The sequence below is a fragment of the Lemur catta genome, chromosome 17, assembly GCF_020740605.2.
Source record: "Lemur catta isolate mLemCat1 chromosome 17, mLemCat1.pri, whole genome shotgun sequence".
NCBI classification, from domain to species: domain Eukaryota; kingdom Metazoa; phylum Chordata; class Mammalia; order Primates; family Lemuridae; genus Lemur; species Lemur catta.
Window position 1 is genome coordinate 6,891,962 of NC_059144.1, and position 13,242 is coordinate 6,905,203.

The window sequence follows — 13,242 nt, forward strand, 5'->3', positions numbered from 1 at the left end:
CTTTGTTGCCCTGGCTAGAGTGAGTGTCGTGGCGTCAGCCTAGCTCACAGCAACCTCAAACTCCTGGGCTTAAGTGATCCTACTGCCTCAGCTTCCCGAGTAGCTGGGACTACAGGCATGTGCCACCATGCCCGGCTAATTTTTTCTATATATATTTTTAGTTGTCCAGATAATTTCTTTCTATTTTTAGTAGAGACGGGGTCTTGCTCAGGCTGGTCTCGAACTCCTGACCTCAAGAGATCCACCCACCTCGGCCTCCCAGAGGGCTAGGATTACAGGCATGAGCCACCGTGCCCGGCCTGAATGCAGTTTTCTTAATTTCATTTTTGGATGGTTCATCACTGGTATGTAGAAATACAGTTGATTTTTGTATAACGATCTTGTATTCTTGCTGAGCTAGTTTATTAGCTTTAGAAGTTTTGTTGTGCATTCCTTAGGATTTCTATATATAGAATCATGTCTTTGAGTAAACACAGTAGGTGTCTCATATTTATTTTTCTTCCCCAACTAGAATCATGCTACTTCCGTTGGTACTTAATGAAAGGGTATTTTGGATGGATGTACAAAAAGCTTTAATCACTGCACCCTCTTGAATCTGGAAACACATTAGAAAAACCAACAGTTAAAAATCAGCCTGATAAATGCTGTTTATAGATGTATATTATAGACATGCACAGTGAATACGGAGAAGAAGCAATTTGAGACTGATGTCATGGAAGCCAGCCCACCTCCCCCATCAGTTGTCCTTGATGTCACTGTCAGAAGCAAAATCTGGAGTTTGTATAATAGGAGATCAGCCTATTTCTATGATTCTTTTATCTTTAAGAAAATGGAGGTCATAATTTCTAACTGATGCCAATTTCAGATATTCAGTAGCTAATAAGGACTTCAGTTCTTATTCTCCTGCTTAAGTTTGGTATTGTTTTGCATTTTCTGTTTGTGTAGATTGTGTCAGTTACAAGGTCAGTTCTCAATTTGGGAGTTAAATTTTGTTGCTTAACTATTAAATCAATTATTTTGCTTTATTTTTGTGGGAAATAAAATTTCTCCTCCAGAACCTTATCAAGACATATCTCTGCAGTGTCAGCTTTATTTTTGTACTTGCTTGCAAATAAATCCACAAACTTAACATGAGTGTGGAATCCAGTGTAATTATTTGTGGATTTATTAAATGCTGAAAGATATTTCATTTGTCCAAAAAGTAACTTTAGACGGTCTCTTACAATGTGTAGGTCAGGAGTTTTCTGACACTATACTTAAAAATTATGACATTTTCCATTGTTTATAAATGAATGTGGATACTTTGCACTACTCACAGAAGTAAGGAGCGAGCTGACAGACAGTTTTCTGAAGGATCAAGAGTCAGCCTTAGGCCGGGCGCGGTGGCTCACGCCTGTAATCCTAGCACTCTGGGAGGCCGAGGCGGGTGGATCGCTCAAGGTCAGGAGTTCGAGACCAGCCTGAGCGAGACCCCGTCTCTACTAAAAATAGAAAGAAATTATCTGGCCAACTAAAAATATATATAGGAAAAAAAAAATTAGCCGGGCATGGTGGCACATGCCTGTAGTCCCAGCTACTGGGGAGGCTGAGGCAGTAGGATCGCTTAAGCCCAGGAGTTTGAGGTTGCTGTGAGCTAGGCAGACGCCACGGCACTCACTCTAGCCTGGGCAACAAAGTGAGACTCTGACTCAAAAAAAAAAAAAAAAGAGTCAGCCTTTTGTCCTGAGAGAGTGACTTTATGCAATGAGATGGCCTGTACTTTGTCTCCATGTATCACTATATTAAAGAAGACTACCAACTATGATGTGAATAACAAAAATGCTGCTAGAGATGGTCAAAATGGATGTTAATAACATCCATTTGTAGAACATATAACATTTTCAGGGCACTTTCAAATACATTGTCATTTTATCCATCCAACAGTCTTGTGAGGTAAGGATCACATCCATTTACAGACAAGAGAGATAGGGGTACACAGAGTACCCAAAGGAATTCTATTGTCTTGTCCTTTTTTTAACAAATGGGCACACTTCAACTCTTCATTGACAGTTTTATTGGAGTGTTTTATTTCCAAAGAAACTTGGTTCTTCGTTTATTAAATATGCTGGAAAGCATGAAATTTTCACCCTTCTGGAATGCAACAGTTGGAGATAATTAAGAGAAAATACTAGAAATATCATGAAGGGAAATGGATGTTGAGCTGTGCATTGGATCTCTTTCTCTAGTGAATGAATTGTGGATTGAAAAGCAGGTGGCATCTTCCCCGCTATAAGAAGGGAGTTTGGTGTACGAGAGAATAATGGGGAGAAGGGAACGATCTGGAACTGTCCATTTTTCTGTAGTGACTTGGGTCATATGGGCAGTTAGACACTACAGATGACTGCCACAACATTAGAGTTATCAGTAGCCGAAAGGTTCATTCTCTCATTCAAACATACTGAGTCCCAGATGTATACCAGTCTCGAGCTGCGTACCAGGAACACACTCTGGGAAACAAAGCAGACACAGTCCCTGCCTTCAGGAAGCTTATAATCTAGTGGTGAAGGACAGTGTGCAAGTGAACACATAAATGAAGATATAATTACAATTATGGAAAGTGCTTTGAAGGATAGGCTCTTTTGTATTCTATCTTTTCTGGAACTTTTAAAATTAAAAAAAGGATGGAAGATTTCAATGTTGATAAGAGCTGTTAATAAGTATATGAACCACGTTCTTCTAGACTGGGGATTTCTGCCTCTTGCTATCTGCTTCCCTCTCCCTCCAGCCCCAGTGCTCTTGATGCCTTTCAACTGGAGCAAGATCTATTGGAAACCACCCCGTCTCTACAAAAAATACAAAAATTAGCCGGACATGGTGGCATGCACCTGTGTAGTCCCAGCTATTCAGAAGGCAGAGGCAGGAGGATCACTTGACCTCAGGAGTTCAAGGCTGCAGGAAATAAAAAATTTTTAAAAAGCCTGCACAAATAAAGTTTTTGAGTGAAGGTTCAAGAAATGACAACACTTTGCAGCCCAAAACTGCAGTGCTCCTTCATTAACGTGTCTCCAGTGTATAGCATGTCAGATTGTGGGTGTAAGCAAAGTGGCTTTGGGATTTGTCCTAGCTTGTCATTTAGCATCTCTGTGACCCAGTCAGCTTCACTACACCTCAAGAGTAGTACCTTGTCTATACTTACACTGCAGAAGTTTTGTGAGAATTATCGGAGACAGTGTATATAAAATGCATGATGTCGTGGCATATAGTGAGCATTCAATAAAAGTTAGCTGATATTTCTACTACTACTGTTACTATTATTTTGTGAAATACATACAATGTGCTTCCTTTCAGAGCAAGGGTACTGCAGTAGGTGGTAACAGCGGGTTTCACTAATGGGCCTGTGACTCAGAAGGGCCAAGTGCCAGGGGGGGCGTGGAGCCAGGAGGCCTTCCTTGTGTGTGCCCAGGGTTTGCATTGTAACCAATGCCAGTCCACACTTAGAGCAGGGAGAATTCAGGTCACCTTACACTGTCGTCATATACAGATTGTCTGTTGAGATGAATTTTGTGGAAGTCTTGTCCTGCCGTGTGACAACGACAGCCTGTGGCTCACAAAGGGTGGTTTTGTTTCCTGCCGTTCTGGCTATTGCTCATTGCCGCAGAGAGATCTGTGGTTATTTTTCCTGGGTACTCAGGAATCACAGTGTCAGCTTCTGAATAATGAGCTTTTTGTTGTTGTTTCTTTCCTTGTAGAGAGTTAAAGCCTGAGAATATCCTCCTCGATGATTGTGGTAAGTGAGCGAGCCTTTCATGTCTAAAGCATGGACTCTGATAGAGAGACTTGGACACAGAAAGTCAATGTGGATTTAGCCAATTAATGCAGAATAGAAACAACACAAGAGAAACTCTTTGGAATGTGTTCTTGAAAAAAAATATATATAGATAACATTGTTGTTCCTCTATATTTAGGCAAGAAGCAGATAAGATCATAATTTTCAGTTAAGACTGAGTTTTAGAAGCATATTAGAGTAAACTCAAAGTGAGACCATTTTCCCCTCTTTCTTGCTGTTGACTCTCATCTGGCTTTATTCCTTTGGTTTTTATTTCCGTGCACCCTAAACATTGTCTTGCTGCCCTTGGTTCTGTCCTCTTGTCACAGAGCATGTGTCACAGAGCAGGGCCCCAGATGTCTGTGTGGGGACCCTGTGGCTGTGGACAGGGAATGGCCCTGTTGAGCTGGCTCAGTCAGCAGCACGTGGGTGCCCACTCAGCCATGGTGTCCCTGGGGGACGATCATACCTAGAGCACAAGCGTGGGCACCACTGCCAGGACGGCTGTTGTGCTCCCACAGAGCTACACCGGCAGTGTCGGGAGGGAGCTGTTCTCAAGTGAGTCTTCTTGGCTAAGAAGGGTCTTACAGCCTAGTAGAGTGTGGGATGAGTCCCGCAAGGGAGAAGAGAACAGGCGTGTCAGGCGAGTCCTGAGGGGGATACTTTGAATGTCCAGCTCCTTTTATACCTCTCCCCGGTGCCCTCACACTTTTTATCTAATTTATACATGAAACCCCCACCGTGTGAGGGAGGAGAGTACTGAAATTCTCGTCTTATAGGAAGGTGATACCAAGATTTGGGAAGTAAACTTGCCGAAGATTGTGTCCATAGCTTCTTCTGTCAGCCTGTGGTTCACATGTGGTGCCATGCTGCCACGCAGAGGTGGCATTTAAGTGGCTTAAAAGGGGGAGGACACGCTCTGTATGGAAAATGCAGTGGTCTCTGGGATATGCTATGAATTGGGAAAAAAGTAGGTGCAATAGTAGTGTGTGTAGTATGCTACCTTTTGTGTAAAAAAAGAGGGGAATTAGTAATGTGTATTTGTGTGTTCTTATATACATGTAAAGAAACATAAAGGAAGAAACAAAAGAAACTATTAGGAGTGAAAACAAGGTGGGGGAACAGACCTTACACTGAGACTGACACCTTTTCATGTACTTTTAGTAGATTTTTCTCTGTGTAGCTCTCTCTCGAGAACTTTACCCCACACATTGGAGTTGAGCCATTTTCCCCTAATCCTAATGTCTGCCTCTGCCTCCCTAACTTGGCAAGATCACCTGCTCTGCTTAGGTTCCCACTCCTGTGCCCCCATCTGAAAGGCACTCCTGGGCGGGACCCGACAATGAGTGCAGGGTCAGCCCCCTGTTTCTCTTCTCCGGGAACTGCAGTCCTCTGATGCCAATTGACCATGTTTTAGTTATTATGATGGAAAAGCAAGTTTTGTATCAGTTACTCCTTCTCAGCTGGAAGCAGAAGCCCCAAGCATTCTTAATTTTAGCACATTACAATTTATGAATTATTTTTTCATTATGTTTAGTGCTTTTTAAGTTTTGCTTAAGAAATCTTTGCCTACTCCTACACCACAAAATGTTCTACATTTTCGTCTTCTTCTTCTTCTTTTTTTTTTTTGAGACAGGGTCCCAGGCTAGAGTGCAGTGGCATCATCATAGCTTGCTTCAGCCTCAAACTCCTGGGCTCAATCAACCTTCCTGCCTCAGGCTCCCAAGTATTTGGGACTACCACCATGCCTGGCTAATTTTTTCTGTTTTTTTTTTTGTAGAGACGGGGTCTTGCTTTTGCTCAAGCTGGTCTTGAACTCCTGGCCTCAAGCAATCCTGCCTTGGCCTCCCAGAATGCTAGGATTGCAGGAGTGAGCCACTGTGCCCAGCCTACATTTTCTTCTAAGAACATTATTGTTTTATCTTTCCCACTTACTTCTGGAATTGGTTTTTGTGTGTGATGGGAAGTACAGGTTAAGGTACTTTTTTCATATTTTGTATAAACTGTTGACTCAGCACCATTCACTGAAAGTGACATGTGTGCCCCATCACCCTGGAGTGCCACATTTGTCATAAATCAAGTGTTTTTCTATGTGTGGATCTGTTTCTATGTGTGGACTCTGTTCTGTTTCCTTGGTCTTTTTGTTTATCCTTGGGCTAATACCGCAGTTCTTAATGACTGAAATGCTAGCATGTCTTGATTCTGTTAAGTCCTCCAGCAATGCAGTCCTTCTTTAAGATTGCCTTAACGATTCCTGGACTTTTGCATTTCCATATTAATTTTTATAGTTGCCAGTTTCTGTGGGGAAAAAGCAACAATGTGCTGAGAATTTGGTTGGAGTTGTTTTGAATCTATAGAATGATTTCCAGAGAATTGACCTCCTAACAATATTGAATCTTTCAATTTATGAACATAGTATGTAGTTCTAGATATGTGTCTTTATACTGTTTTATAGTTTTTGTTGTAAAAAGTCTTACGTATTTTATTTTTGGTGTTTTTTATTTCTTGTCTTTATTTATTTTTTCCTTTTTTGTTTTTATTTTTATTTTTTTACTTACTGGATACACTTTTAGACAATTTGGTGTTTTTTAATGGTATTGTTTTTACAATTTCATTTTCTATTTGCCTATTGCTTGTATTTAGAAATACCATTTCTCCTATTATTTACATTTTATATTAGTGTGGTACATTTGTTACAATTGACCCAATATTGGTACATTAGTATTAACTTCAGTCCATAGTATACATTAGGGATCACTGTGTTGTACATTCTACAGGTTTTGACAAATGTATAATGACATGTGTCCATCATGACTGTATCATACAGAATAGTGTCACTGCCCTAAAAATCCTCTGTGCTCCACCTGCTAACCCCTCCTCCTCCCCATCCTGGAAACCACTGATCTTTTTACTTTCTCCATATTTGCCTTTTCTAGAATGTTACATACTTGGAATCATACAGTGTGTAACCTTTTCAGACTGGTTTCTCTCACTTAAGTAATTGTATTTAAGGTTCCTCCATGTCTTTTCATGGCTCAACACCTCATTCCTTTTTAGCACTGAATAATATTCCATGGTCTGGATGTACCACAGTTTGTTCATCCGTTCACCTACTGAAGGACATTGTGGTTGCATCTAGGTTTTGGCAATTATGAATAAAGCTGCTATAAATATCCACATGCAAGTTTTTGTTTGGACTTAAGTTTTCAGTTCATTTGGGAAAATACCAAGGAGCACAACTGCTGGATCAAATAGTAACAGTATGTTTAGTTTTATAAGAAACTGCAAAACTGTCTTCCAAAGTGGCTGTACCATTTTGCATTCCCACCAGCAATGAATGAGAGTTCCTGTTGCTCCACATCCTCACCAGTATTTGGTGTTGTCAGCATTTTGAATTTTAGTCATTCTAATGGATGCGTAGTGGTATCTCATGATTGTTTTAATTTATAATTCTGTGATGACATGTTATATTAAGCAGCTTTCATATGCTGATTTTCCATTTGTATATTTTCTTTGGGGAGGTGACTGTTCAGATCTTTTGCCCATTTTTAAATTGGATTGTCTATTTTCTTATTGTTGAATTTTAAGAATACTTTGCATATTTTGATACCAGTCCTTTATCAGATAGGTGTTTTGCAAAAATTTTCTCCAGTCTGTGGCTTGTCTTTTCATTTTCTTAATAGTTTCTTTCACAGAGCAGAAGTTTTTAACTGTAACGAAATCCTGTTTATCAATTTTTTTCTTTCATGGATTCTGTTTTTAGTTATAATTACAATTGACTTTAAGTCCACTGACCTTGCTAAAGTCACTTAATTCTAAAAGCTTGTGGATTCTTTTGGAATTTTCTACATACACCATTATGCCATCAGCATATGACAGTTTCATGTCTACCATTACAATTCTTTTTTGTTTTTTTTCTTTTGGAGACAGGTTCTCCCCCTGTTGCCCCAGCAGTGCATCATCATAGCTCACTGCAACCTCACACTCCTAGGCTCAAGGGATCCTTTTGCCTCAGCCTCACGAGTAGCTGGGACTACAGGTGTATGCCAGCATGCCCAGCTAATTTTTTAATTTTTTTGTAGAGACAAGATCTTGCCAGGCTAGTCTTGAATGCCTGGCCTCACTCCATCCTCCCACTTTGGCCTCCCAAAGTGCTAGGATTACAAGGCATGAGCCACCGCGCCTGGTCCATTCCAATTCTTAGGACTTTTATTTCTTTCTCTTACATATGATAGTGGGTAGGACTTTCAGTTCAATGTTGAATAGAAGTGGTGAGCAGGAATTCTTTTCTTGTTCCTGATCTTAGGGGCAACCTTCCAATATGTCACCATTAAGCATGAATTTGCTGTAGTACTTTTGTAGCAATTCTTTGTCAGATTTAAAATTTTTAATTTAAAAAATGATGAATGATTGTTGAATTTTGTCAGTGCTTTTATCTATCAAGATAATTATGATGTTCATTTTCTACTAATGTAGTTAATGAAACAAATTTATTTTCAAATGTTAAATTACCCTTTCATTCCTGAAACACATCCAACTTGGGCATAATGTGTTACCCTTTAGATTCCTACATTCTATTTCCTGATATTTTGAGGGGAGACCATTCTGCTTTTGAGGTCCTCAGGTCTCCATGTTTGTCTCTCCAGTGCCACATGAGTGCCAAAATTTGTGCTAGTGTCTCTGTCCCCGCAGTATCCCCCAACGGTCCACTCTAGACTCTCAGCCCCCCAGTCCCAGGTGGAGGCAGCTGGCACATCTGTGTCAGACCCCTCCCAGTTGCTAGCTCCTGCGTTGTATGGAGTGTGTGCAAATGCTTCTAAGGGAAACACCACTGCCACTTGTCAGGGCATCTCTGGAGGCCTTGCTGCTTTGGAAATTTAGTACATCTAGTCTGTGTTACTGCCACGGCTTGCTGATGCCTTTAAAAGGATGACTTTTGTGATTTGTTAGGTTCTTCTAGTTGTAGTAAGTAGTAGCCTTGGCCTGCCAAGACCTTCTCCATCCTCCCCTGAAGCAAGAGCCCAGAACCATTTATGTGGTAATTACTGTGTTTCTTTTTCTTTATAGACCATGGACCCAGTCATGTTCCAATTAAGAATAGAAAGCTGTACTCAGGAGGCTGAGGCAGGAGGATCACTTGAGCCCAGGAGTTTGAGGCCTGCCTGGGCAACGTAGCCAGACTCCATCTCTTAAGGAAAACAAAGAATGGAAAGGAATAACAAATCATTGTTTTACTTTTCTCAATTTCAGGAGACTTAATTTCCTTTTCTTTCTGTTTCCCTTTTAACATTTTTAATAAATGGAATCCTATGTATAGGATCATACTTCAGTTTCTATGACTTAAAAAATGCAGCTGATTTTAGGATTTTTTACTTTCATACAATTAAAATTCCTAGGAATGAGTTTCTGCCAGTAAGTCATATATAAGTCATCTTACTTACTTATGAATGAAATTGACATGTTAGGAGTAACATGAAAGCTGGCTTGTAGTCCCAGCTACTCAGAGTTGAGGTGGGAGGATTGCTTGAGGCCAGAGTTTGAGGGTGTAGTACACTATGACTGCACCTATGAATAGCCACTGCACTCCAGCCTGGGCAACATAGTGAGACCCCGTCTCTCAGGAAAAGAAAGAGTAACGTGATTGTGTAAATACTTCCTCATTTCCCTTCTAGACAGCTTGTTAGGTTTTCTGTTTTCATCTGTAAAGCAGAATTTTACGTTTGTGGTGGCATTACGTAAAAAAGCTGATTATCATCTGTTTTAGGCTGTGAGACACATTTAGCATTTGTCCATCACAAACATGCCAGTACTCTGTTTTTGCAAAGTTATTTATTGAGGGGGACTTGGCTCATAAAATTCAGCTGGTAGTTTGGATAACAAAGAAAACTGTGTCATGCTTGTATTTTTAGTTTTGTGAAATATGTATATTCTCAAAAAGAGAGGTAAAAAGGGAGCCATTGTAAAAACCAGTAACATTTTATTACTGATAATTATTTTAAAGGAAATCCTATACATCATTTTATCCATAAAGTATGTATCTATGAAAGATAAGGACACTCTTTTATCCTAAAGACAATACTATTATTACATCCAAAAATATTTAAAGATTTCTTAACATGACATAGTACCCCATCAGCTTTAAATTTTCTCTGTTTCATAAGTGTTTTTAGAGTTGTATATTGAGTAGTCAATGAAGTCCACATTATATTTACAGTTGCTTGTAATATTCTTATTTTTTAACCTCATAGGTTCCTCCTCCCTGCTTCTTTTTGTCATTTATTTGCTCATGAAACTAGGTATTATAGGCCAAATTGTGTCCCCCCAAAATTTATATGTTGAAGTCCTAACCCCCACCACTTCAGAATGTGACTGTATTTGGAGATGGAGTCTTATAGACATAATGAAGTTAAAATGAGGTCATTTAGGGTGGGCCTCAATCCAATATGACAGGTGTCTCATAAGAAGAGATTAGGACTCAGACACATGCAGAAAGATGACCATGTGAAGACAGAGGAAGAAAGCGGCCTCCCCCAAGCCAACGAGAGAGTCCTCAGAATAAAACCAACCCTGCCAACACCTTGATCTTGTATTTCTAGCCTCCAGAATGTGAGAAAATAAGTTTCTGTTGTTGAAGCCCCTAGTCTCTGGTACTTCATCATGGCAGCCCTAGCAAACTAATACACAGGCCATTTGTCCTGTGGAATTTCCTGTGTTCTGGATTCAGCTGGATTTAATGTGTGCCCCATCCCCCTGTTTTCCTGTAAGCCAGTAGTTAGATCTGGAGGCTGGAAGAGATCCAAGTTTGATTTTTGGTAAGCATCCTTGAGCACTTCCTGTTATATTACATCAAGAGGCATGTGATGGCCAAGTGTCTCTTTTTATGGTGTTAGGATTGATCAGTGCTCTTGCATGTTGGTCGGCCTCAACCATCCATTATTCATTTCCCCGCTAGCCTCACTTAATGGCTTAATGATCAATATTCAGATACATTGCTTTATTGAGATTATAAAATAATTTTATTCTAATGCTATCATTCCTTTTGCACTTATGTGTTGGGATTCATCTGTTAAAAAATCTTTATCCCATCCACATTTATTTGCCTGTTTCAGGAAAAGCAGATGAGTACTTCCCTTTATCTCCACTTACCAGGATATCGCCTTAGTTCTCTATCATCCTTCAGGACAACCAGTGAAGCTTTTGTTTAGTCTTGGTATCATTATGAACTTGTGGCTTTTAACACATTTGACAGGTTTTATTCTATTGGCATCATTATTCTTTTTGCTATTCAGATCATCCCAACTTTGGCTAGTGGGCACCCAGGAGTCTTTAGTAACTTTTCCTCTCTTCTGTGTAAGGATTGCCCCGCACGCATGCTCAGTGGGACCTGGAACCCACCATTTCTCCAAAGCCCTGGTCCTCTGTGTGGAAAGTGGCATCTTGAGACCAAAAGAAAATATTTATCATGGACTCATGTTGTTATTTCTAATTCTTATTTAAATTCTTCATTTCATATTTGTGCTTTTTGCCTAATGCTAAAAGTATTAGTTCCTAATAACATGAACATAATTACTTATTTATTTTATCCACTATATATGTAAAAGTTTTAGAATAACAATATTAATATTATTACATCAGTAAAATTATTGAAAACAATATAAGATTTCTTTGCAGTTCTTTTTTTTTTTTTTTTTTTTGAGAGAGAGTCTCGCTCTGTTGCCCGGGCTAGAGTGAGTGCCGTGGCGTCAGCCTAGCTCACAGCAACCTCAAACTCCTGGGCTTAAGCGATCCTACTGCCTCAGCCTCCCGAGTAGCTGGGACTACAGGCATGCGCCACCATGCCCGGCTAATTTTTTCTATATATATTTTTAGTTGGCCAGATAATTTCTTTCTATTTTTGGTAGAGACGAGGTCTCGCTCTTGCTCAGGCTGGTCTCGAACTCCTGAGCTCAAGTGATCCACCCACCTCGGCCTCCCAGAGTGCTAGGATTACATGCAGTTCTTTTGGTTATTAGCAAAAGGTCTTTGGTTCTAGGATTGTTCGGTTAAGTTATTGTATAGTCACTCAATATCCTGTGTGGGTAAGCCACCAGCTTATATACCACAGGTTTGTTTTCTTCATTTTGTTTTTAATTTTTAGTGATCTAATTTTTAAAATTTTATAATTATGTAAAACATTTATGTGGTTCCAAAGACAAAACTGAAAAACCAAACATATTCAGAGACATCTAGATTCCGTCTCTGTCCACCCCCTCAAGTAATCATTTTAGCTCATTTTTAAAATTTTTTTCACTTATATACAGTATATGTGTAGATATAATATTTGTTCCCCATTCCTTCCTATGGGATCTCACTATGTTGCCCAGGTTGGCCTTGAACTCCTAGGGTCAAGCGATCCTCCTGCCTCAATCTTCTAAGTTACTGAGACCATAGGAGCGCATCACTATGCCTGGCTATCTTTTAAAACATTTTTGTAGAAACGGGGGTCTCACTATATTGCCAGGCTAATCTCGAACTTCTAGTCTCAAGTGATCCTCCTGCGTCAGTGTTGGGATTACAGGTGTAAGCCACCAAGCTCAGCCTCCACTTTGCTTCTCCACTTAATATATAACAGGAATTTCTCTGCCACACTCAGTGGAGCTCTCCCTTATTCCTGCTGCAGATGAACCTGCTTTATTTGCCCATTCCTCGCTGATATTGGGTTGTTTCCACTCTTTTGCTATTTCAGTTAGTGTAGCAATTAGTAGCCCTGTGCCCATGTCATTTCCTAGGATATCAGTGTATCCTTTTGATAGATTCCTAGAAGTGGGTAAATTCACATGCAATTTTGCCAAATATTGCCAAATTCCACTCCAGGATATTATCTTGGTCTGCATTCCTGCCTGTTTCCCCACAGCCTTGCCAGCAGACTATATCCTCAAACTTTGGGGTTTTTGTTAGTTTATTAGGTGGGAATTGGTATTTCAGTGTAGTTTTTAATTTGCATTTCTCAGTTTAAAAATCACTTTTTAAAGGAAAAATAAGACTGTAATACTTAAAAAAGAAGTCACAACATGCCAGTATTCTGCTTAAACATAAAATACATTAGAGCTGCATTGTTGCCAGCCTGTATCTGTATAGAGGGAAGAAACTGAGCCGTGATAGTAAGAGCTGGGACTCAGACACAGGCCATACAGCTCCAGAGTCTGTGCAGAACCCTCTCTGCTCCTGCCTCCCCAGAGCGAGCCTGCAGCAAGGGCATGGCGTGGTTCATATGCGTGCAAGCCTAGTCACAGGTTGATTTTCCTGTCTGAAGTATAATGTAGACTGTTTTAAAATGATCTCAGTGCCTTGAAGAGCATGTTGCATATTTTTAGTGTTCAGTAAATATTTATTGGTTGTTAATTCCTTTCTTCAATAAATATTTATTGAGCATCCACTATACTATATATACCAGGTAT

At 39.9% G+C, this 13,242-nt stretch overlaps 1 protein-coding gene across 1 annotated transcript in view; it reads left to right on the forward strand.

Annotated features, from left to right (window-relative positions):
* The window catches only part of GRK4 (G protein-coupled receptor kinase 4), a 45,187-nt gene that overhangs the window by 19,039 nt on the left and 12,906 nt on the right, over positions 1-13,242 (forward strand). Inside the window, 1 exon segment of the mRNA XM_045528411.1 lies at positions 4,327-4,363. Coding sequence (XP_045384367.1) covers positions 4,327-4,363 — 37 coding nt within the window.